Below are 25,195 nucleotides of genomic sequence, written 5' to 3'. Positions count from 1 at the left end.
TCATGTGACAATAGACAAAACTTCAAAACACAACTTTTTGACTTAAGTGATCAAGGATGTCCCAAGAGTCTCCATCAACACCATCAAAGAGCTGGAAGAGTGAAAGGTTGGGGTTTAAAATTGTCACTAGTGACGACACATACTGAAAGTCACTGCAGCGAAGGGCTTGGACGCCACAATGCAGAAAGTCTTTACACCTGAAAATAAACTGTCCACGCCGACACCATGCAGCACATACCGAAACAGGTTTCTGTGCATCAAAGGCAGACAAGCAGAGTCAGAAGCAGCACCTCTTGAACCCTGCCACGCTTTAGCAATACAGGACAGACAGAAAACTCAGGACCTGGACCCGTGACCTTCACTAACACAGCAGATTGGACAATCCAGTTGAATATTTCAGGGGAAAAAAAGAGGAATAAAAACTAAACAAGATCTATGTAACATTTATTTATTTTAACTAGATACACTGAAAGAAAAATCTCTTTATACCATTTAAACTTCTTCCTGAAAACTGAAAAAAGCATTAGGAGAAGGGAGGGTGGGGGAATGAACAAGTACCTCTTTAATCTCCATGATAAATGAAATGATATGGTTCACAAAATAAAAACTGTCTTAAATGAAAAAAATAAAATAAAATACAAGTTCAGGCACTGATAAGGCATCACTCTCCCATCATGACATCTTAAGTCTTGAGAATGAAAAGGCCACACTATTGATTTGTATAGGTCTTTTTCTTCATCTCTTTTTGTAGAAATTAAACACACAAAATGCTCCACCTCCCATTTGTGATTACATGTTGGTAAAAAGAAGCCATTCACAACATGACATGACATGGGAATAACATCACAATAACACTGTTTTTGTTCTCCATATTGCCCTTAACCTTACACCCAAACACGGGCATCTGCCTCCAAAATAAACGAGCAGGAAGTTGAACAGCGAGCTGCACGCCAAGCGCCGCTCGATTGAGGACAGACATCAGAAACAAAGAAGAGTGAAGTGAAAACTATTACACGGTACTGACAAAACCCAGGAACACAACTTTGAAAATGAAGGCGATCCACATTTGTATGGTAGCTACATTCAAAAACCAGTTGCATAATTACTGTTAGAGACAAAAATCCCCTCCCCCATTTTTCTCCAGCGCCCCCTGCTGGGGTCAGAATGCCTCAGCAGGTCCGTGGCACCGATTCTGCCCACGCGCTCCCAAATGGACAGAAAGAATTCTCTTGGGTAGCTGATGAGACGCTTCACAACTAAAACTGGAATAAAAGGACACACCAAACGCTTTTAACATTTTCCATTTGTCATCCCGTCAACCCTTTTCCACCGCCATCCCAGTTCAATTTTGAATTAAATGTCAAATATCCCCTTATACAGCTCATCTACAATACACTCTAAACTTCAAACTAATATTGCCATTTATGTAAAAAATCTACAATGTATAGACTAACAAAAAATATATATTTTTATATATATTTAATTTTGAAAAATGAAACAGAATAATGTATGAAGTGAATTTACACATCACACTTCTCTCGGTAAGAAACGTGAAAACACACTTACTCAGGAGAAAGGTGAAGGGCTGCAGTTCAGTGGGAATGCTCATTTAGGAAACAAAGCTTCGGTTACACAGAAGCTCGTCTGCTTTAACGCCCGTGGACTGATGAGATCCCTCCGTTGTAGAAACCCAGATTTTCTTTTTAAATTTTTTTTTTTGTAATTTTTGTTTTTCTCCTTTTGCTGAACTTCAATTAAGGGGAAATATTCGAGCCGTTAAGTCTGTTGGCACCATCAAAACCACTTCAAAGATACAGCACTAAAGGGCGCTGTTCACTCAGCGAGTAATTCAAATGGCTTTCATACAGACTTTCACAGGGACTGAAACGTGAAACAGGTCAACACTCAAAGTCCAGCCTAAAACTACATGACTGTGCTTTCGTCTGTGGATGCTTTAGTACATAAAGCGGTACAAAAACCTGGATCGATAACAAGCAACTACTGGAGTAACACTTGAATTTGTGGTCAACAAACAGGAAGAACAGTTTTGTTTTGTTGACAGATTCTCCCACTTGGATAGATTATCGTCTTCAAGGGAGAAGTCTTCAATTCCAAGTCTCCAGATGCCTCGTGTGATGTGACCGGGCTCCGGCCAGAGACTGTCTCTAAGTCAGAGTTCCGTCTTTCATGCTTCAAGCTGCGTTTCAACTGTCAAAACTGTGACCTTTGCCTTGTGACCTTTTCCCCAACCTCCACCCACACACACACACACACACACACACACACACACACACACACACAGAAAATAATTTTGACAGTTCAACTTCAACTATGGGCTTGGTTACATAACATATGTAAGACTGTACCATCACGCTGGGAATGACATACATTAAAAATAATTGCTCATACACATAAGCAATCCCTCACAATAAATGTTCCTCACATGTAAAGCAATTTGCTTAAATGTCAAATAGAAAACATGTAACAATTAGGCACAAATCCTTGATTCAAATCATTTGTTTAGGTCTCTCTCTCTCTCTTCTCCCCCCCACTCCCACCAGAGCACCTCTCGGCAGTGTGTGAAGCCCCAATGTGTGGCAGGACAAAAAAATAAAAATAGTACTCCTGTGTTCCATCATCATCATCATCATGTGGAAACCAGGGAAAAAAGAAAAGAAAAAAAGTTTACATGTAATTAAAAAAAAAAAAAGAAAAGAAAAAAAAAAAGGCAGTTCTTCACATTTGAGCTTGTAGTCATGGTTGGGAGTGCGACAAACAGGCTGTGTCAGTTTTGGCAGTATGCATGTGTGTACGAGTGTGCATCTTGAAATTTGAACGGACAATACACAGACATGTCCACATACACACGCTCTCACACACACACACACACACACACACACATACACACTTGAGAATAACGGGTGGAAGAAATCTGTTAAGGCCACATCCTCTGACAGCCAGAAAAACACCACCAGATCTGGAAAAAGGAAGGAGCACAATGACATAATGCAACGACATTCCTGCAAAACACACAAATGATAGAATATGACTGCGGGTATTGTATACTTGCAAGTAGGTTAAATTCTAACACGAGTCTTTTGGGCCTACCTGGTGTTACATGTGGCCAACTGGATTGTGGCCATCTCCACCCATGCTAGGATGGCCTCCTGAGAGCTGCATGGGTGCTTCACCCACCACCCCAGACACCTTCTCTTCCTCGCGGCGTTTTAAACACGCTGCCTTTGGGTTTAGGTTACGCTCTGAGAAAGATGAACACAGAAATGAGCCTTCTTAGTCCTCGACAGAGGTCCACAAAGCTGGGATTTTCATCCATAAGAGTACATGCAAACTGACCTCTGACTTGTTGTTCTAAATTGAGGATGACATTAACAGCTTGGTGAAGGATGAGAAGTTTGGTCTGAGGTTTGTCGTGGCTGAGGTGCAGCTGGCACATCCTCCCAAGCTCCTTAAATGCCTCGTTGATGTCCCGTACCCTAAGGCGCTCACGGGCATTGTTAGCCACTCGTCGTTCCCTCTCGCGCTCCATCTTCACCTCGGGGGGAAGGTCCTCATCGTCTTCCTGACTGGTTTCAAGCAAAAATGAAAGGATGAAACTACAAAACAAAAGTGCTCATTCTACCAGTTCACAGTTTTAACCCTCTCAGGCTCAAATTAAACTTTCTGTTGCTAATGCACATCCAAGTCCTGCAGTGGTACTTCTGAGTAAAAAAAACTCATAAAATATGTATGTGGGGTAATCAGGTTGTTAGTTTTTAACTGTTGCAAATCGGCAACGCCTGCCTCCAGAGGGTTAAGCAGACTTGTTAAAGTGCTGGGAAAACATTACTGAAGAAAAGTGCTGGGGGCAACATGTGTCTTGTAATGCAACACTTGAGTTGCATTATAAGCCAGCAGTTTATATGTGAATGAGGAAGAACACTATTTACATTGTGGAATTATTTGCATCACTTTGAATTTGTGGAGGGAAAAAAAGGGGCAAAAAAACAAACAAATGCAAAATGCAAACTGTGTACAGACTAACGGCCTCTGGACAACATAACCAACAGGCGCAAAGAATCACAAGGCCTTTTTTCTTTTTGATCCTGCAAATGCACCTTAGTAAAGGGCTCTAACCTCATAATACAAAAGTTCATTTTAAAAGAAACAATTCCCAACACTGCTGAAGAAGCAGTTCATATGATCATTTAATTAAAATGCTTATCCCACACAAGTTCAATTAGAAAAACATTATCTGCTGTGTGTGAAGTGTTAGCAGATTTAAAATCTATGTCTTGTAAGAAGCTAAGCATGGTAAGCAGCTTTAGCCTTCACCTTTACAACCCCGAACTTCTTAGGATTTTGTGCAGCGTTGTTCATTACTGTGATGCTGGACTTGGGATAAATGTCTATTGTTTCATCCTTGCATTTGTTTGTAGTCTAAAAAGCATTTTGGGTTCAAATTTCAAAACTTCCAGGTGGTAACTGTGCAGAAATGGTGACTAATGAGTAGCAAAGTTCAGAATGAGAAATACTGTGACGACTCTGTCGAGCAGAGATCGTTTAGACATCAGCTCCAGCGGCATTTGTTTGCTCAGTGGTGCCTGGCAAGAGCCCACAAAGCATTAGAAATTGATTCTCTATTGGAGAAACTTACTCATCATCTTTCTGGTCTGAAAGGCCAGAGAGCATCTGGAGGGTCAACGCCTCCTTTCTGAAAATGTGACATGAAGGGCGAGGGGGGAGTTTGACATCGTTAAAAACCTAACAGAGCCTAGGCAATCACTGGGAAACACAGGAAAGAAGAAATGCCTGAGATGAATTAAACTTGTATAAAAGTGACAGCTGACTCCCTTTATATTCTCTTAGTGACAAAACGATCCTCACCTTTGTTTGACAAAGTAATAGTTTAATTCTGTAAAAATCAGGCTCAAAGTTTTTAAAGTTTGAGGTGAAAAGACTAAACGTGCAAGGACCTTACCTTGTTCGACTGCGTGCCGCTTTGGTGTCTTTCTTTTCCTCCTCTGACTTGTCTGCAACAGATGAATTTTCATCGTCCTCCTTGTCTTCTCTTTTGATATCTGAGCTGCTGGAGGAGTGTGAGGAACGAGCCAAACCACCCGGGAGACCTACGGACAAACACAGTGCGCGAAGCTTTAATATTTTCAGTTTCAGGAGTGCATACAGCACCGGGGAAGCTGATGAAGTCCAAAAGAAATCTGTGTACATGTAAAATAGACATTTTTATAATTAATAATCATTAATCAAACTTACTGGTAAAGCCTTCTGGCTGGCTTACTGCTGGTGTGGGTCCAGATGCGTGATGACCGTGCAGGAGAGTGCTGCTGGGAGGAAGACCTGTGGGCTCCTCATGTTTCCCACCCTGCTGGTAAAGGTGGAGAACGGTCACGATAGACTCACGAGGACAGATCGAGCAAAGCTGATACACAGACTACAAAGCCCCCCCCCCCCAACCGAAATCCAGGAAAAAAAAAACAAAAACAAAAAAACAACCCAAAACTGACATGACATATATTGAAAATAACTGAATACTTTTTGACATTAATAATAAAAAACAAACTTATTTGCTAATATTTTTTGGAACTGGTTTGACATAACTCAGAGACAAAGTATATAAAATGAACTCTTGCTGTACACCGTTTGGCCAGCAGATGGCACAAAGCATCACCACTGTGATGGTTTTTTGTTTCTGGTGGAGATAAAACCCAGACTAATTTTTCTGACTGATTTTTCCCCCCCATTTAATCCAAATCCTTTCTTGGAAAATAGAAAATATTTATCTGTTCAAAAGGACAATTTGTTGTGCATCATAAAATTAAACACACAACAAACTTTCCCCTAATTGTAAATCATTTCCCACGTCTCAGTTTTCTAACATGTTTTAAAAACCGGAGCATGTTCGTTTAAACCTCGACACTGACACAGCCTCTTCAGGAGCGTACCCAATTTGAATCTCTATGAATGAAAACGTAGACCGCGCCAATGCTTAGACGAGGACTTTTGTCTGCTTTGTGTTTAAAAGCAGCATCACGAGCCCACACCTCTCTTAAAAACAAAAGAAAACATGTTGAACAGAGCAGGTGACTCACCATTGCGGGATGTCTGTTGCTGAGGGCAAGACTTGCATTGGGGAAAGCCGGAGAGAGGCCTCCGAGGCCCCCGTTGTGTACTGAAGACAGCAGGCTGTGCATGTCAGAGTGGGCGCCCTCTAAGCCGGGGCCCTGGCCCACAGCGTGGCTACGGAGCACGTGGATGGCCTCTTCCAAGCGATCCTCCATTTTACTCTGCTGTATAAATACATGAAAGATGTGCTAAGCTGTCAAGATGAAGGTGGGACATCAACTATTAAAACAAGTAACGGCATACAAAGGCTAGAAGAACACACCCATACCGGCAACGTTAGGTTTTTAATTACGATTGATGAAGCAGAGAAATATTTTGGCATACCAGTGCATGTGGTGGCCCTTCATAGTTGGGTGTGGTTGGTCTTTGCCACTGAGACTGAGGTCCTGCAGGGAGAAATATTGGGTGTCGGTTAAGTAGCATTTCTCAACTTTTCACCAGGTGGCACTGCAGACACGTTTTTCTGCTGAATAACATTAAAAACGCACAAGAAAACATTCACTCAAGTTCAACACACTCATTCTTCGATGACAAAAATGCAATCGGGTCAGACTGAACAAGTGAAATGAACTGTACTCATTAAGGTACTGTCCAGTTCACGCTGATTCATTAACCAAATCTGTGGTTGCACGGCAGAGATAAAACCACCTTAACTCAGTTTACCAACCTTTTGATTTGCTAAATCTACACAGCCTTGAGGTTCATCAGCACAATGCGGAACTGATACAAATTTTCCACATATTTCAAAAAAGGATAAACTTAAACATCTGTCATTTTAATTAGATTATCTTTTATTGTGAGTTTTTTGAAGTACTAACACCGTATGAGAGAATGTACCTGCGATGGCCTGAGGAGATCCAGGAGTAGATGGAGCTGAGGAGAAATTATTACTGTTTTGGTCCGATGGGTAAATCTGAAAGTATGAGCAGATAAAAACTTCAAATTCAATCTCCTGGGTTCAAAAGGTAAAAATACTCATAGGTAAACATGTCCATACATCTTTTAATGTCTAAACCTTCTTCTAAAAAATAAAAGTAAACAAAAATAAATAACATTAAATATCTAATGGTTAGATATTTCTTATTGTCATGACCTTGGAAATGCTTAAGGACCCAGGTTATTGTAAGCAGAACAGCAAAACAACTGATTCAAGAAGGGTTTATAAAAATTTAACTATGCCACTTGAAGCCAAAAAACAGCTGTTTTGGTTTTTCACTCCCCCTTCAGGATATTTTTTTTTTAAAACAATCAATCTGTTTAGGATAAAACTCTTTATATCCAAAATAATCCTACACCATCTAACTAACATTTTTGCCATTTTCAGACACTCCCCGAGCTGAATTTCCACTCATGTCTCCAACAGAATTTACCATCACTGCTGATTTTCACTTCGTTAGAGGATATAAAACTCTCGGGAAAATTATTTAAAGTGTTTTATTGCCCAGCACTAATTTAAAGCAACAAACAGAGAGAAAAGAACTCACTGAGGCAAGAGCCTTTCCAATTTCATCTCCTGAACTGCCAGCTGTGGTGCCTCGGTTGGCTGCAGAGATAAAATAAATGCGAGTCAGATGACTTGTTAATCTGAAAAAACAACTCAGTCTGACCACGTAGCCGTCGAACCAGTGACGGAGAAGTTTGCGACGCGCTCTTTTCAAAGGTTCTTTACCCATTATGCCTTCTCCGTTGATGGTGGGCGTGTGGTTGTAGGTGGTCGGGGCCGAGTGGAAGCCGTTGACCTCGCTGCTGTGCAGAGGATAGTTCTGTGGGGACAGAGGCAGGGGTGATGTTTCTGGGATACAGGTAGCGTCATAAAGCACAAAAGCCGTTCACAGAAAAAAAATAACCCAATCTGCATCGTGTACTTGGCGACTTGAGAATGGATGTTCAACATGCCATACCCAAACAATTAACAGCACGTTTAAGATAAACCACGATGACTTATACTGTTGTTACATGTTGTTATGTGGATGTTACCACAACATCAACCATCAGCATGGGATTGAGGCCATTTCTACTCACCATCCTGTCCTGTGGATTGATTGCAGAAAAGGAGCCTGGTTGTCCAATGTGAGGGGAATTACCCAGCATGGCAGAGTAGCCAGCAGATGACCAGGGGTCATCTAAGAAAAAAAATGTTTGGAATTAATATGGAAAGAGTTCAAAGAAGATTACAGGGCAATAGTAATATTTTATGAAAGGTTACCTTGCAAGTAAAAAGAGGTAGGGTAGACTCCAGGCTTAGCACCAGGATATCCCCCATTTTCTCTGGTATACTCGTCACCAGATGTGGAAGCATACACCTAAACAAAGAGACGTGACAAACAGTTGGACTACGGTTATACAACACTACAATACACACCAGCGTTCATGTGTGTTAGGGGTTTACTATGAATCCTGAGCCATCACGAAAGATGAAGTACTGTGGCATTGATCCATCTCGTCTTTGCTATGGATAACCATTTAATTACACTAGCGCCAAGTGACCACAAGATGGCAAGAGGGAGTCTGCCAACGGTGGAGGAGGAAGGCCGGCTCCTCGCCCGTGGAGGAGAACACAGTGGCCATGGCATGCTGGGCACAGCGACGGCTTAGATCCCAGTGCACAGTGAGCACTTCCTCTCTAGCTCCTAGGACCCCAGTGACATCGCACTGCCTGGCCTGCAGCCCCTCCCTATAACACACTCGGTATCAGCTCGCACACATACCATGCATTCAGTGAGCCAACACACCCATCCATGCACAATCCAAAAGCTATGTCCTCAAACTCGCACTAGAGCGTCAGAGGATTGAAAATGACAAAGAACAGCTCTGGTTAATATTGTAGACATTTTAAATACTTGCACCTTAAAGAATTCAACTGCACATTGTTCCTAAATATTGCAAACGACCACTGATGCTAGGCCTCCGAACACAGCAACAGAAGACGGACATGAGACGCCTTCAGTTTCCAGACTATCAGCCACCACTGAGTCCTCCTTTTCCTCTCCTCCTCTGTACTACATGCAGACAGAGGGAGAGAGAAAGAGAATGGAGGCTATGCTGCAAAGAATGCTAATCCAGAGAAGGGATTTTTTCTGTAATTTGATTTAACAGGGAGAAGTGGAAAGGGAATGGAGAGATGCACTTCTAATTACAGAGCCATCTGCCTGTTCCTGGACCACATCCAACTCCACAGGCAGCTGGGCTGAGGAGAGGGAGAGAAGAGAGGGAGAGAGATGGGGGCTGGGATCCAGTCAGCAAGACAGAGAGAGAGGGAGAGAGAAAGAGGGAGAGATTGCAGTGGGTAGGGGGTGGTTAAGGGGCAAGGGGGAGGACTGAGGGGGGAAAAAAATGAAGGCCCTGATGATTTATGAAATGGGTAGAGAGATAAGGGGTGTTGAGGGGGACAGGAGAAGGTAATCTAAATGACTTAAACAAAGCTTGATATGGCCAGGGGAGTGTGAAGGAAACAGGGGATTTAAAATGATCACGGTTAATTCAGGGGAAAACATGATGGAGATGGCTTCATTTAACAATAGGCTTTGAGTTGTTCTTTCACGGGGAACAATGTCGAGTGAATCCTGCCGCTCTAGATGGGAACACAGGACTACACAATGACTAGTGCTGCTGGATAATTGTATTCTCAGGAAGAAAGGGATTGCTAGGGTAAAATCCTCAACTAATAGGGGTTTAATGTAATTCAGGTTATGACCGTGTAAAGGTCTCTACACCAGGAGGAGAGAGAGAAAAAAAAGCAAAAACAAAAAAAACACACACACAGAGATATATATATAAAAAAAAAAAGCGGCTTGTGGCAAGGGGTGGGGAGTAGATGAAGATTAACATCAAACTAACCTCAGAGCGCTTTATTCAACCACAGGGGTTTGTGGTTAGTATACTGGACAACTAGGGGGCAGAAGAGAGGCTCCTCCATGTTTTTTGTTTGTTGCACATGAAAAGAGGCGTACGATTTGCACGGTTAGAGGATCTTGTGCGCAGGTAACGCTGGGAAACTGAAGTCAGCTAGCTCGAGGGCAATTGAGATATGGCGTTTACAAAGCAAAACGATTTCTGAAACTCAAGTGGATAAAGAAAAGTAGAATATGCTGATGAGGTGGTTTAAAAACAAACAAATAAATAAATAAAACAGCGGCAAGAGAGGAGTGTGGGAAGAAGGAAAGACCACAGGATCATCACCAGCTATCATTAATCTGGGCTCAGACACGGGGCTAAGAGGCCTCACAAGCACTGCGCCTCACAACTGGGTCACTCACAGGGGGAGGCCCACCCAGGCCATCATGTGGTGAGGCGTAGGCAGAGGGCTGGGTGAGGTGGGGGAGGGGGGTTCACACACAGAAGTCTCATCATTCGCACTAAAACCACGCAGCCATCGTTCACGCTGCGGGGACTGACTGAGGTTCAGACAGTGAGAGAGTGGGAAGAGAGAGAGAGAGGGCCTCGACCAGACAGAGCGTTGACACTCCATCTCTGTGATGTAGTCGCTTTGGCGAAGCCTGTCTGCACGTAGAGGTTTCGGCAGCCACTTCAACGCGACAACACCCACAGGTGGGAGATGGCAGCAGAAGCAAATTTCATAAACAAACAAGAAATCAAAAAAAATCTGGCTAAGCACAGAGTTCGCCGAGTTCAACTTTGATCTGTTCCCATAGTTACACTCAGAGTCAATCTGATAAACACCAATCTAATCAATGCACAGACTGTAAGTCAACTTAAGAGTCAAAACGCAGCTCTGTTCAAGTCTCCCTGAATTTCCTGTCAGACTACACTTCAAGACGTCTTGTATGGACCCTGTCAGACATGCAAGCCTTTGAATGTGCCTTCTTTATGCGTGTAACGCTATCAGCCTTGGTCTGAGTGAACGCCTGAATAAAAATCTACGCAACATACAATAAGATTATTTTAAAAACAAACAAAATAGGGCAAAGATGGCTAAAAATGTTTGAGAAATTGATTTTAATCTTTTCTTCTGCTTGTGTTCATAGCATAGGATATGTTCATCTTCGAAGTCAGAAGACGCTTGTGCAGTGGCAACATTTTATATTGATGATCCACCAGCAGCTTAGACATCAAGACAGAGTCAACAGCAACACAGGCAAGCCACACACGACCAGGTTTCTGAGTTTAAATAACCTGCAATCACTGCACAAGACACATAATGAAAAAGATTCCTAGTCTGAGTAACAGCAGCACATGCTGAGAAAATTCTTTGTCAGCATTCACTGACTGTATATTCAAACATGTAACAATGACTAGTATCTCCAGCTATGGTTGGCTGCCATCATCCTCACATCAGCTGCATCAGCAGCTGCCAACTCTTATAATGTGACAGTACAGTCTGGGCCCTGCGAGACACTTCTTTACCTTCGAGCAACAATTTCTCAGTTTTAAATATGTTCAAACAAGAAATGTAAACACAACTTCATCCTTTTTGTTTTGTTTTCCCAGGCTCAAACGTTACAAGTAGCCCAGCATTGAGGAACTAAAACATAGACACTGTCATGTAAAGAATTCAAACTTTGGACAGAATTATTATAATTACATAATTAGCTATACATCTACCTGTTTGCACACTATAAAGGTGCAAAAAAAAAAAAAAAAAAAAAAAAAGACAAATTCACAATATTTTACGGATATTTGTTTGACTTTGAGCTCGATAAAACCAATGAAACCTTGAACTACATCAGAAAACAAGACTTGAGACCCAAACCTTGTGCAATTTGTGCGTCAGCAAACCGCGAACCACGTGTTCTATCAAAGTGTATCATTCAATCTAGGCTACAGAAAAAGGTGTGTAGACATCAACAAAGCACCTAAAAGCCTGCAAAATTACTTGACTACATGACAATCAACCCAGAAAACCACTTGAAACCACTTGACTATACAGACAACCACAGTGATGATGTTTACTGGGGCCTGAGTTGCCTAACTGTCAGCTCGCTAAGAGTCTGACTGAGCAGAGGGTCTTTACCCCTGTCTGTCACAGAACTGTTCAAGCAGAGCGAGGATAGCAGTGTGTGTGTGCAGAGAGAGAGAGAGAGACGGCGAGAGAAGGGACTGGCTGTGAGCGGTGTAGACGAGCAGAAATAAGCTCTTACCGAGGACGGCAGGCCAGGGGGTTTCCGAATCTTCTTTGGCTGGGTTTCTACATACAGGCAGCAGAGACATACAGAAAATGTTTAAGAGGCAGGAACACAAATACGGACTAAGTGAGGGTACATGTCATGTTAGCATGTTTGTATTTTTAAAGCTAGACCAGAAAATAAAAATAATTTAAAAAAAAACAAAAAAAACAAAAACAAGATGCAGCAAGTGCTTGCCGCTCTGTACGCGCATCAGTTTGAATGAAATGCCAAAGTGCATTCGTGTGCATACACTGTAGCTTTGTATTTAGATTTATGTTCAACAGAACGACAAAGAGAAAACCGTTTTGGTCCCAATGATCTGACGACACATTTTAAACGTCACTTTGGGCTACGGGTCATTGTAACGGACAGTTTTCACCATTTTTGGAGCTACCGAACATAACGCAGTTAAATGGTCAATAAATAATCAGCAAATGAATTAATCCTGAACGACACACATACAAAAAATAAGTACTTAGTAGCCACACTGCATGCCCCATGACGTACCTATGGCTCCTTCAGGCGGCCTTCTCCTGGGGTTGTTAGGATATGAAGGATAAAACTGAGAGCCAGACTTCAGACCAGAGGGTGACATGGCATCTGGGCTGGGCATCGCAATGTCGCTAGGAAGAAAACCAGGCTAGGGGAGGACAGAGAGATAAGATTTACTAATAAGACACACAGAAGCGTGGGAAAGCATGGTTTCTTTTCTAAGAAACCAAGACCGTTGTCAATTCAAAGTGCCCGACATGAAAAGAGAACTGAAAATACGGGGCGTCTTACACACAGGCAAACTACATGAAATTAGGTCACACATGTATCCTCGCAGTTAAACATACCTGGTTTCCAAACGAAGAATACGGTGGTCTCTCATTTTTACCTGTGAGGTGAACATGATGGACATTTAAACATTAATTCAAGTGAAACCCTGAGCTGTATACGCAGATTAAGACGCAATGGACTGTGCTAATACAAATGAAAAGTAGGTTTTTCTAAAGTACAAAAAGTCCAGAGATGCCCTCCCTTTTTTTCCCCTCAGTACGCTCAGCTGCATAAAGCCGCCCGCCAGACAAAACCCTAGGGAAGGTTTCTGCTTCAATACCCCAACATCCCCAACACTCAACGAATGAGCACACACACACACGCACTCACACACAGATATAAACATATGCATATACATACACATTCTGCCATCCAGAAGACAGCTCTATGGTCATAAATATATGCACGACTGTCCAATCGGTCTCCATCAGTTTCTTAAAGCTGGCGTTTGACAAGGCAACATTCATCTGGTACCAAGGATGACGTTTTTATATTTTGTAAACTGATACGACTCAAGTGCTAAAACTTAAACAGATAAAAGTCACATGTATCAAAGTTTACTTAAAGGAAGCAGAACATACCAGCAATCCCTGAACTGATGAATGGAGAGGACAAGGCTTCGTGCTCACTGTAGTGGGATCCTTCTCCATAACCCTGTGGGAACAATGGCACACATAAGACGACTAACCATAAAAGGCCAAGGATGGCAGACACTAACCTCAGGCATATAGACTAACACGCTTACATGGCCAGCTACATCTTTTTAGCACCCCTGCGTGGCTTAGCGCTTACCCTCCCTCTGCTTTTCTGTCTAACAGGATCCATGCCAAACAAATCTGCATCAGCTCGAGGGAATCAAACCAACTTTCTTAATTATCAACTTGTGGTAATCAAAGCTTGCTGCATCCATTTCACCCCCCTGTTCCTTGTATTTACACAGAGTTGTGCCAAGACAGTTATGGTAGATGTGAAGCTTGCAATTACCGGTGGGCTTCGACAGAGGTTTGGGCTACCAGAGAGCTTGCCAATGCAGGATCCTGGGCCAAAGTTATTAGGTAGAACGTAAAACTACAGCTTCAAATTGCATATGGCACACAGATGAGAAAAGTACTAAGCTGTAGTTGTGGTTGGGGGATAGGACGTTTGTGTTTTCATCTATGGCGCAGCGGTTAACTGAATGTGAGTGAGTGACAGTGTCGTGGCATCTGGTGTTAAAGCTTTGCAAACTTAAAGTCATGAGCGACTGAAGAGGCCGAGTGTATGCATTTGGAGCTTACCCGTCCTTGGCTGAACGAGGGGCTGTTCTGTTCCGCGGAGCCCCAAGACCCAGAGCCGCTACGCTCGTCTATTGCTGCAGAGACACACAATGAAAGGTAGGGAGGAACGGCATTAGTCCAAACAAACTAGATACTAGAAGAAGTGAGCAGTCCAAGGGAAGAACCTTAAACCACTTTAATGTGCATTATTACAGACATGAACGGTTTTGACTATGACTATAAGTGGCCACAATCGGCATTTCATAAGGAAGCCAAAGAATTCACACTGATCAAAGCAAATTCTCTGTTATGTTAAACGTTTTCCAAAGATACACGTAGGATACATGCTGTTTTTTTATGCTCACTAAATAACAGGACGTTTACCATTAGCATTCTAATGTAATCCAATTGTTGAGAGAGTAACATGTCATCTAAACCACATTTAAATTCCACCCAGTCAATTTGACAAACAATGTGTGGTGCCAAAAATTGAAATGCTATTTTTTAGGTAAAGAAAAAGCCGATGCGGAGCACAAAGAAAACACAGCCAAAAGACTGGTGGAGCAGAAAACTCCAAAATACCCCCATCATCCCCTTCTCCCTGTCTTATGCACTAATGCTATCCAGGCTCTCTGGAGACACAAGGCTTAATTGCATGCTGATTTGCATAATTGTGCATATTAATGCGGTTTCCTTATGAATATTCATATTTCGTCTTTGATTTTTTTTTTTTGCCTAATTAAAAAAATGTGTGTGAGAAAGCAAAAGAGAGCGAGCGAGTGGAAGGAGAAAGCAAGGGGACGAGGGGGGGGGGGGGGGGGGGGGAGACAAGAGTGAGAGGGGTCTGGGTGAGATCAGCAGCCCGGCTGACGAGCGAGAATGAGTGATGAGACTAACAGAGCGGTGCAAGCACCTACACACGCTGCGACAGCCGTGATCTATGGAGCTGATGCCAGTGGCATGGAGAATCAGGCGAGCCACTAGGAGAGGGCATCCGAAAAGATCGGCTGTGCCGAAAGGCCATGGCACTACTAAAGCGCAGCTCCACCGTCAACCATGTCCGATGGCACAGGACGTCAGCAATGAGCTCACCGCTAAATAAAGATGACAGACTTTGAATGGAGACACTTAAGCCAAAGCTCCATGCCAGCAGAAGTAGTACCAAATTAGTGAGACAAAAATCTAGTCTAGATGAGAGGACTCAACAATGTCTGCTTTTAGCCTTGCAAATTTTCATTCAAACAACTTCTCTTTTCCAGTTCAAGACACTCTAGCGTCATCCAAAACTGCTGTTAGACCATGAGTATTTTCACAAATACAGAAAAGTAACTGGTGACACACATTTACGCATCGCCGCTGTCGACAATAACCTGCACTCTGCACAGAGTTGAGAGAGTAACTTCATCTTCGCAGCTATTTTCAATACCCCACTCATCCGCCTGTGAAGCCTCCATTTGGACAACGGGGGTGCAGAGGATGAAGCGAAAGCACGGCTGTGCAGGAGAAGTCTGACAACGTTGTTTCACACTTAGTGGAGTAATTAACTCGGAGGCAATTAAACAAAGGTGGAGAGCTGCCGAGGTGACACTGACGCCTAGGAGAGCCCAGCAACGCCAGAAGAGAGATCTTCCTATTGTTGTTAATCTCCTGTCACGTTTCATGTCAAACAAAATTTCAGTGGTACTAAATTAGAATTAGAATAAACCGTGTATTACATTATAGGTGCTATTGTGCTGCTCCACATGCTGCCATAAATATTTTTACGTCCAGCACAAAAACAAACAGTGAACATAGTAGCTATCAACTGTTATCAGCTGTTGCTGTAATTGATCATCATGACATCACGTAGTCATGATAATGCTACTGGGTAGCAGTGCTCACACATTTCCTTACGTTCTTTGACAGCACGCCGTTTGTTTGTGCTGCATTTTATCATTTTGCCAGAAGAATACTTTTCAGTGTTTCTATAGTGGTATTTGTAATCACTAATAATGACAAAAAGTCCCACTGAAGTACATCAGTAATATATTATTTAATTATTCACCTTTTTAAAAACAAATAAAATTTCTAATTGAAAGAAAATGACGATGAAAACAGTTCTGACTAAACCCTTACATTGGCGTCTCCTCTCAGCGTTTACACTGACAAGGCCTTCCAACGTTACACAAGGACAGCAACAGAGTACTTAAGAAATGAAGCTCATGCCAATTAATGCATCTAATCTCTAATCAAACTTCAACCATTTTCAGTCTAGAAAGGCAATGTGACCATTACTACTTTACTTTTGAAAAAATAAGCCATCAAAATTATTTAAACTTGCACTTACTTACTTCAATTTCTTTCAGTAAGCAAATAATACTACCACTAAACACACAATTAGTCTGGATTATCATTAATAAGTCGAAGGTTTAGCATGAAAACGACAGGTTCTCTGGATTTCTATCACGTCCATCTAGATTTTGGCATGACCAGTGCAAATGTACTCAACATAGCAAGGCAAATACTGACTCACAAGCAGAGCCCAGAAAAATATTTATTCACTGAGCCACAAACTTTCTAAGAGCTGCGAGCTCTGAAAACATTTAATTTAGCTGAAGGAGGAAGCCACTCGCCTTTGAGATTTCCCCTTTCTGAGGGCTTCGATTTTCCTGCTGCGACAAAGTAAAGTACAGAAAACTACAGTACGCGACAGTCCTGCAGCTGTGTGCAGGCGGACAAGTTGAGGTGCAAAAGGTAAATGCAAAGCTAGCCAGTTAGCCGCCTAGAGAGGCTACATGTGACAATTGTTTGTTGTGATCTGAGGAAAGCGAGCTTGTCACGTCCCCTGTATTTGTGTTTGTGTGTGAAGGGGGTTGGAGACGTTGCCAGCAGCTGCAGAGGTGACAGAGGGGACGCCTGCCTGAAGGCTTGTGGGCTTGGCCAGCTCCCACCACACCATCACACTCTGCCTCCCCTACTTCTTAAACATCCCACACTTCTTGCCAATCCTCTCCTCTTTCCTCTAACATCCACTCTACTCTCCTGGACACACCCACACCCAGCCACCCACACACACACACAGGCCACTGAGGAAGGGAGGACGCCTAATGCAATTAGCACCCCTCTGAGCACTTTTGTGCTGATGAATAGAGGTGGTCTGGTGGGCCACTGGGCTACTTGCGGCCGTTCCCGCGCTGCTGGATCCCTGAATAGACAAGCCGCCGAGGTGACGTCATAGATAGGCGTTGTGGTTTAATGGACATCATTTAGAAAATAAGTCGGTTTCCTGGCCCACAGCCATGCAGTACTGTTTCCCTTACAGTGGCTAAGCTTCAAAAACAAAACAAAAAGAGACAACTAAACGCCACATGTACCCATTCCACCTACAAATAACGCACATTCATTTAATGCTGTAGTTTTAATAACATGTTTCCTCGTATAGTCGCGTTGTAGTCGGTGCACTGTGCGTGTTATAACACGACACAGATCTACGAGAACCTCTTAGGCTGGAATTTGCACATTAGCTTTTTGGCTTTCTAGTGCCATTAGAGGGTACCTGCCGATCTCCAAAATGTTAAAGGTGGCAGCTTTAAGTATCACATTAAAATGGGTTTCAATGACCGAGGGTCACACTTTGGGACGTGGGGAGGGGTGAGGAATTAACTCCTCACTGCTTAGTAATTGCCTGCTGTAATAGAAACAAACAGAATCCTGCCTTCCACAGGCTGATCCCTCTATTCAACAAGCTCTCTCTCCCACTCTGGCCACTCTCTGCATGCTGGGCCAGTTTAAGAGGCTGCAAGCTGGGGGTGAGGGACATTGTCTCAGATTCAAGCCATTTCCTGCAGATCAGTGGGGGTAAGAGCCCTGTGCTGTGTTGGGGGAGGAGTGTTTTACACTTCAGGGTGGGGGAGTCGTTTCAAGTCCATAAGCCCCCTTCTTTGCCTTTGTTCCTCAGTGGCCAAGTTCTCACTCTGGGGAACACTGGGGAGTGTGACTCGATTTCACACACCAGGTTGGCAGGGTGACAGAGGAATGAAAGTAACATGACTTACTAATAACCTTCAGGAAGAGAAAAAAGCTTACTCAAAGCCTTCAGGTGCTTGAGTGGTTTAATTGCGGATAGTTTCACCTTTAAAACTGAAACAAATACGAAAATGGATAAACAGACATAGAACAGGCTGCAGGGTTTCAGTGAGCATCTTTTTTTTTTTCCTGGGACTGCTTCCATTACATTACTCAGTGTAATACATGTAAACAGATATAACCACAAACACTTTGCTATACATTTTTCTTTGGCAGAAGGCTGATCCAATGAAAACTATTCAGTCTGTGGATTAGAGAGGGGGGGGGGACGTCAGTTCTGAAAATATAGCTACAGTCTCAAATGAAATTCTGTAGAGCAGCATGCACCACAAATAAAATTTACCTATACGAAGGAAGTGGAAAAGATCTCAAAACATCGGTAAATAAAACTGAAACTGTCTGCACGATAAATACCACAAAGGTTAGGTTAGAAATTTTCGTCACCTCAGAGGGTTGACCTTTAATGTGTGTGCTCCATTATGTCATCTGTAAATTACAAAGAAAAACTCTTTTTCCCGTTACTCCAGTTTTACATTTATAATACCGTTAAAGAGCACCGATTTAACAGCAAATTTGCTTAATGTTGCCGTGTCAAATCCCACATTCAGCCACCGTAATGTCAATTTAAAAAAACGAGTGGTAAGATTAAGAACGGTGCACGAATCAAAACTAATACAGTTTAAGAAAAATGCAGTGAGATCAAGCCGAAAAGCTTACCTGATCCACCAAACTGAGAGCTGGCGAGTGTCATCGTTCTGTTTTTCCCATTGGCTACTGGAGGCGCGAACATCTACAAGACAAAAGCAGTGAGATACCATAAGTAACAAGGAAAATGATGGCACACTTCACACATCCTATTTTCACTAATGGCTAACATCACATCACACACACAAACACATCGTTCAGTTGTGAGTACCCCTCCCCACCCCCTCCACCTTACAGGCATTTCAGATTTGGATGAGTCTAAAGTGAGATATAAAGGGGATTTTAAAAAACAAAACAAAAAACTCGATTTAACCATCTATAACTTTCAGCATCAACAGAAAAACCTAAAAATCTATCAAGTTATAAATATTGATTTTAAACATAAGTGAAGTTTTATTCTATGGCAAACAACGCATAAAACAGTCTAATTAAGTTAGACCCCAAACAATACAAAATACTGCCCTTTGAAATGAAACTATAATGACGTAACTGACGTGTGTTAATAATGTCAGCAAGCCACTCTGGGTTTTACCACAGGACCATCTTTCAGTGACACGGCCAAAGTCTGCTGTACAAACCAAACATGCCTGTAACTAGGACAGAATAACACAATCTTCCATTGCCGCACGTGATTTTTTTTCCTTTTTAAATGTATGACATAGCCAAAGATTCTGATTAAAAGACCATCTTTTCTTCCATTACGTTTAACTGCCTAATACACATTTAGTTTTCTTTATGACACGGCCAATCTCACTTGCTTTCCTATGAGCAGACAACAAATAAACAAAGAGGAGGAAATTCGTTTGTGTAACGTTCAACAGTTTCTCACCCAATTATCAATGTCATATTTAAACAAAACATCTGCTGATACAAATTGGCAGCTGATCAATCTGGGCTTTCCTAACAAACCCAAGTGACTAACAATGAAACCTGCGACAAAGCCCTGCTCAGAACATAGGCTAAGTTTCTTTGAACTCTAGCACAAACAAAGCAGCTAACTGCAACAAACAGCATTATAATGGTGCTTTACTAATAACATATGCACACAAAATACATTTCTGTTGTTCTCTGCCGTAGCAAAACAACATCAATTCAACTTTGGGGGAAAAAAAGAAAAAAGAAAAAAATCTCATAGGACATTACGTCTGCTAACGACAGCTCACTGAGAGTCGGAGTTTGGAATTACCGATTATTCTTTGCATATAATAATTATCCAGGGCTTGCAACTTAACCTCGCCAGCTATTTGGGTTATTGAGGAGAAAAGAAAAATCTAACACAGCTCCACCGGGGCTCCATGATGTTTATGTCAGCTGAAAAAAAGCTTCACAATAAACTGAAACGCGGGTAAATAAAGCTCAACAGAATTCCTCTATCCACTTTGTAGATAATGTCTGGAGCATAGCTCTCACAGCATCTTTGTGAAAATGTCATCTTAAAGACTAAAAATGTGACAATAAGAAAGGTGGAAGCTGTCTGCTCAGCCACGGTCTTCTATCACAATATTTCCCCCTAAGAACCTCCTCACAACACAAACAGCAGTGAGATTATTTGTACCGTTTCCTGTAGCTGCTCCTGACTCAATATTTACATTTTAAAGTGGATTCTGTTTGACGGCAGGACGATCAACTTCCTCGTAACCTATATCTCATCACCTCAGTAATTGGGTAGCCTAAAGTGTGACTTTATTCTCACCCATCACCTGGAGTACAGCATGACTTTTACCTGCACTACTCTGATGCCAAGAATGAAATATCTTGATCTGACAGAGAGGCCATTATACAGAGATTTTAACATTTCTATTTGTAACGTTAAGCTTTTTTTTCCCCCCCCTTGGTCTTTATCCCACATCCCTCTGACCTCCGCCTATGCCCAGACCTGTATCGCACTCTCCTCCTCCCATAGCCACCCACCTACCACTGCCACCCAGAGCCCGCTCTCTTACCGCGCTGAAATCCAGGAGGTCGCTGAGTTCCTTGTCAGTTTCCACTGCAGCCATTCTTTGCTGCTGTTCGTTCATACCCTTCAGTTTCTAATAAACCCTACGAGAGAAATTTGCAGATACAGGATTTTAATGGCGCTAGCAAACACAAAAAGAAGTTACATGTTCCTCTTAAACAGAGATGATGGCAAAGGATGAGTTAAACTATCCTACTTTGTCTAGCTCACACCCCCTTCGCTTACGCTTTTTTATTGGCGGGTTTTTTCTGTCTCATTAGACACCAGTGCAGGGGTGCAGTATGTCAGCAATTTGGCTAAAAGTAATTTTCTCATGACCTTTTTTTTTTTTAATTCAAAAAGTTCCCCAAATATGAAAATTATATGCAGGTCTTATTTAAATGTTGCATATTTGGGAAATAACTCAATGAAACATGGGCTAGCTACAGCAAAAAGGACAACACAAACCTACTGACCACTACACACCATAGGCAGGTCTACTTAAAAATGCAAATTTCCCCTCAGACATTGCCTTCCCATCCAGGCAGTGGAGGAGACACCGCCATGAAGTGATGAATACTCTGCCTTCAGTCAAATCACTTCTAAGTAATGACTTTAAAAAAAAAAAAAAAAAGTCTTTCATTTTACGCAACCCTGGCAAATAACACAGCCATATGTCGATCATTGCTACATAAAAGAATTTACAATTACAGACATAATTGGGACTATTGTTAGCCCAAGGAAATAGGGGTGAAAAGCAGAGCTAATGACTGTATGCAAACACGTCATTACCAAATTACCATATGTCAACTCAGAAAGGACCTTGTCAAATGACACAGTGAGCATGAAGACTGGATTTACCCAGTGTTTTGCATTCCAACGCAAGCCTGAGGGCCGCTCTCTGATGCCGAGCGGTGTTTCTCTACGCCTCACAGGGAAACTGGGGGTAAGGGAAGCAACTGGAAGAACAGAAGCACTCGGACACCAACAGGTGGTGTACTTTTACAGCCTCTTTTCCAATTCAGCACTAGCATAAACAGATGTTATAAATAATAACAAAAAAAACCCAAACAAAACAAACAAAACAAAAACAAGAAAGATGCACATCCTGGAGAAATGCAAGTGTGTGATGTAAACACGGGGCAAATTTGGAGTTTTCTTAAGAAATAAAAAGTCTAACTAAATCCTTTGTCTGCATACACGAGAAAAGTTATTTCAAAGGTAGCCAAACACTGCTGTCCCAGTACAGAGAAGGCAGAACAAGTGAGACTAATTTAACCTTGGGACGAGGAAAGGAAGTGAGCATACACAAAACACTGCCCCAAGTGTAAATAGGCTAGAAATATGGCTGTCATTGCCATCCCAAACTTTTAGAATAAGACGCCCTACAAAAGGAAAATCTGCCATGCACACACACACACACACACACACACACACACACACACACACACACACAGCTAAAAAAATGACTTTAGCACAGAGTTAAATGGAGCAGAGCACATGGAGGGGCTTAATGTTAACAAAATGGCATCGTCAGCTAGTGCTGGATCAATATTTGAAGAAAGCACATTGGGGGTCTTTGTCACCCACACAAGGCAGAGAAGGCAGGTCACTCTCCACAAAAGGACACTGCACTTCCAGTTATCACAAAACACTGAGCCAAACCGAAAACAAATCACCACTTAAACTTTATAATAAACCCTAACGAGTTGGGTTTAGATAGCTTCCCGAGTTTTTGGCTTTCAAACACAATGATAGGCCAAATTAGGTCCCTGTTACTTAGCCAAGAAACAAGCATTTGAGGTTGTGTCCAATCCAGCCTGCTGTTAAAAAACAAAAAAACAAAAATAAAGGGGGGAAGGCTATAACATGTTTATAACAATGCTATTACTACAAGAACACAATGAGCATGTTCTACTGTTGATTCAAACACTGCATGAAAGTAACGGATGTTGGGGCCTCACGCCATAAACACGTTAATAGGAATAGTTTTACAACAATGCCAGAGAACATGTGCACCACAGGATGCAGGCTGCACATTATTTGATCAGATCCGCTAGGCCATATCCAGGGACCAACCTCCCCCCCCCCCCCTCTTTTTTTCCTTTCTTTCTTTCTTTTTTTTTTTTTTTTTTTACTGTCAGCTAAACCCACTCACGGCTTATTCTGATCCGCGGTGACATCGTCCACAAGACCAACAAACTACACGTCTAATCAGTGTGTAAAACAAGTACCACGGCCCTGACCGCCCAGAACAGGAGCGAGGCTCCAAACTTCATGCAACAGATACTAAAGCTCTTTCTTTCGCATGTTATTAGGGTCCAATCGTGCATTATGAGGGAGCAGAGTGGAAGAGACGGTGGGGGTGGGAGCATGAGGAATTTCCTGCCAAATGTGCAATAAAATAAGTCTAGCTGGTGGCCAGACACTTCCATAAAGGAATGTTTAAAGGGCTACCAAAGGGATTTTATGGAAAGTTTTTCCCGGCCTGTTTGGAAAACACACGTCGGTACGCATCACAAAGTTCAGCCAAAATGCTGGACAACGTAAAGATTTTATATTTTCCCTCGGTGGCTCGGAGCTAAAGCGGCTAAGGCACACGGTGGAAAAAACAAAAAAAACAAACCGAGGCTCGTCGGGCAGCTCGAACATTTAACGTTAACGGGCTCTTTTTGCAGAACAAAGGAGTAATTTCCTTCTCTCTGTGGTCGATGCGGAGACCATCACACACTTGGCTCGCCACCTCAAACCAGACAAAAACTTACATCCCCCCGCTTTAACCACACATTCCCGAAAACTTTTCGACAATTTGCAGGCGTCAAAATACGCGTCAATGAAAGCCGTCGAATTCGTGCAACTTCCCCCGAAACACGAAGTGTACAGAGTGTGTTTTTTTTTTTACCTCTCCTCCCCGTGTGTCTGGTATCCAAGAGTAAAAAGAAAAGCGGAGACTCGCAAGGAGAAAAACATAAAACTTCAAGAGTATTTCGACCTCAGTGCATGAAACGCATTGGAGCACAGTAGATGTCTTCCTTTTGTCCCGGGAAGCCTGTTTTTTCCACACAACGCCCACGTGTTTGCCTCTCTGTAACAAGTCTGTGTGCAAACAAATCTATTATAGTAACTAATCTCACGTCTTCCTTTTTTGTTGTTACAACTGAGATGATTTCATTCTTCTCGTAGACATCTTCACCACCTCCGTCCACATTGTCAGACGCAACAACGTATCCCTCCGCACAAACGTGACGGCCTCAACGCCAGCGGTGTCCGATTTCAAACGCCTTTCGGAGATGGGCTGTTTTTCAGAGGGGGAAAATACACACTCAACGTTTTCCGGTACTCGAAACACGGGAAACCTGTACCCGCGACGCTTGGTTTGGGCTCCGGTATCTGTAAGCCTCAAAATACGGGAGCGCTACGAGCACTAGCGTACCCAGCGGAAGGCTATCGTAAGAAAGTTACCTGCGATTACACAGCAGCAGCTCGACGAGATGGCACGATAAATGCGAAAGAGCTCAGCCAATGGGAGCGCGTGTGTTCATGATTGACAGCAAGGGAATCGAGTGCGCGGCCGGAAAGGCCGTTAGGGGCCGCCTTCTTCTTGACGCTCACTTTCCCTGTGTGCTCAGGGAGGCTGGCTGAGGGGGCTCCGTGCCCGCTGACATCATTTTATTTATGCGGTTGGTGTGCACGCTTTTCCATTTATTTAAAAATCAACATTTCTAAACGGCGGCTTTGCATATATCGATTATTTCTGTAATTGTGTACTACTACTGCTACTTTAAGATTTCGCAATAGTTATACAATACTGTATATAAAACTAGCTTAATTTCTCTAGCTAGTTGTTACACTGACATATGCATGTTATCTTTTACATATAGGGTACATGTGTATAGATTATTTAGATTCGATTAGATTAGATAGAACTTTATTAATCCCTCGGGTGGGTTCCTCTGGGAAATTCGATTTATGTGGTGGTTGCTTACCTTCATTTGTATTAACCCAGCACATGTAAGCAGTATTTAATGTGGACATTTCCAGACAATGTCCACTTTCTCTAGAGTGTTTAAATATTAAAACATCAGCTCAGTTGCACTCATGGCATTAATAAATCTGATGCTTATATAATGTGTGGTGTACTTTCA

The 25,195-nt window shown here is 42.5% G+C and overlaps 1 protein-coding gene across 5 annotated transcripts; it reads right to left on the bottom strand.

The window, feature by feature from the left end:
• Positions 1-527: 527 nt before the first annotated feature.
• Positions 528-24,541, bottom strand: tcf3b (transcription factor 3b). Of its 5 annotated transcripts, none has more exons than XM_085347266.1 (21): positions 24,513-24,541; positions 21,058-21,154; positions 19,127-19,199; positions 14,366-14,439; positions 13,670-13,742; positions 13,106-13,146; positions 12,774-12,906; positions 12,240-12,286; positions 8,348-8,444; positions 8,164-8,264; positions 7,811-7,904; positions 7,626-7,684; positions 6,979-7,054; positions 6,466-6,527; positions 6,108-6,305; positions 5,272-5,383; positions 4,979-5,126; positions 4,655-4,711; positions 3,355-3,584; positions 3,109-3,260; positions 528-2,977 (listed from the first exon to the last, which is right to left on the bottom strand). In XM_085347266.1, exons 2-20 carry the CDS (start codon positions 21,130-21,132, stop codon positions 3,115-3,117), a joined length of 1,896 nt encoding a protein of 631 aa, XP_085203392.1. In that variant the 5' UTR covers positions 21,133-21,154; positions 24,513-24,541; the 3' UTR covers positions 528-2,977; positions 3,109-3,114. The 5 variants fall into 5 exon arrangements, with proteins under 5 accessions (XP_085203392.1, XP_085203391.1, XP_085203393.1 ...); XM_085347265.1 differs by lacking the exon at positions 24,513-24,541 and adding an exon at positions 23,953-24,489; XM_085347267.1 differs by lacking the exon at positions 24,513-24,541 and adding an exon at positions 23,953-24,489 and having other exon boundaries at positions 5,272-5,380.
• Between the last annotated feature and the right edge of the window lie 654 nt (positions 24,542-25,195).

This window comes from Diplotaxodon limnothrissa, linkage group LG23 (assembly GCF_057381915.1).
Source record: "Diplotaxodon limnothrissa isolate DT_005_m linkage group LG23, D_limnothrissa_male_GT1.1, whole genome shotgun sequence".
Lineage (NCBI taxonomy): Eukaryota > Metazoa > Chordata > Actinopteri > Cichliformes > Cichlidae > Diplotaxodon > Diplotaxodon limnothrissa.
This window is presented reverse-complemented; position numbering and strand designations above follow the sequence as displayed.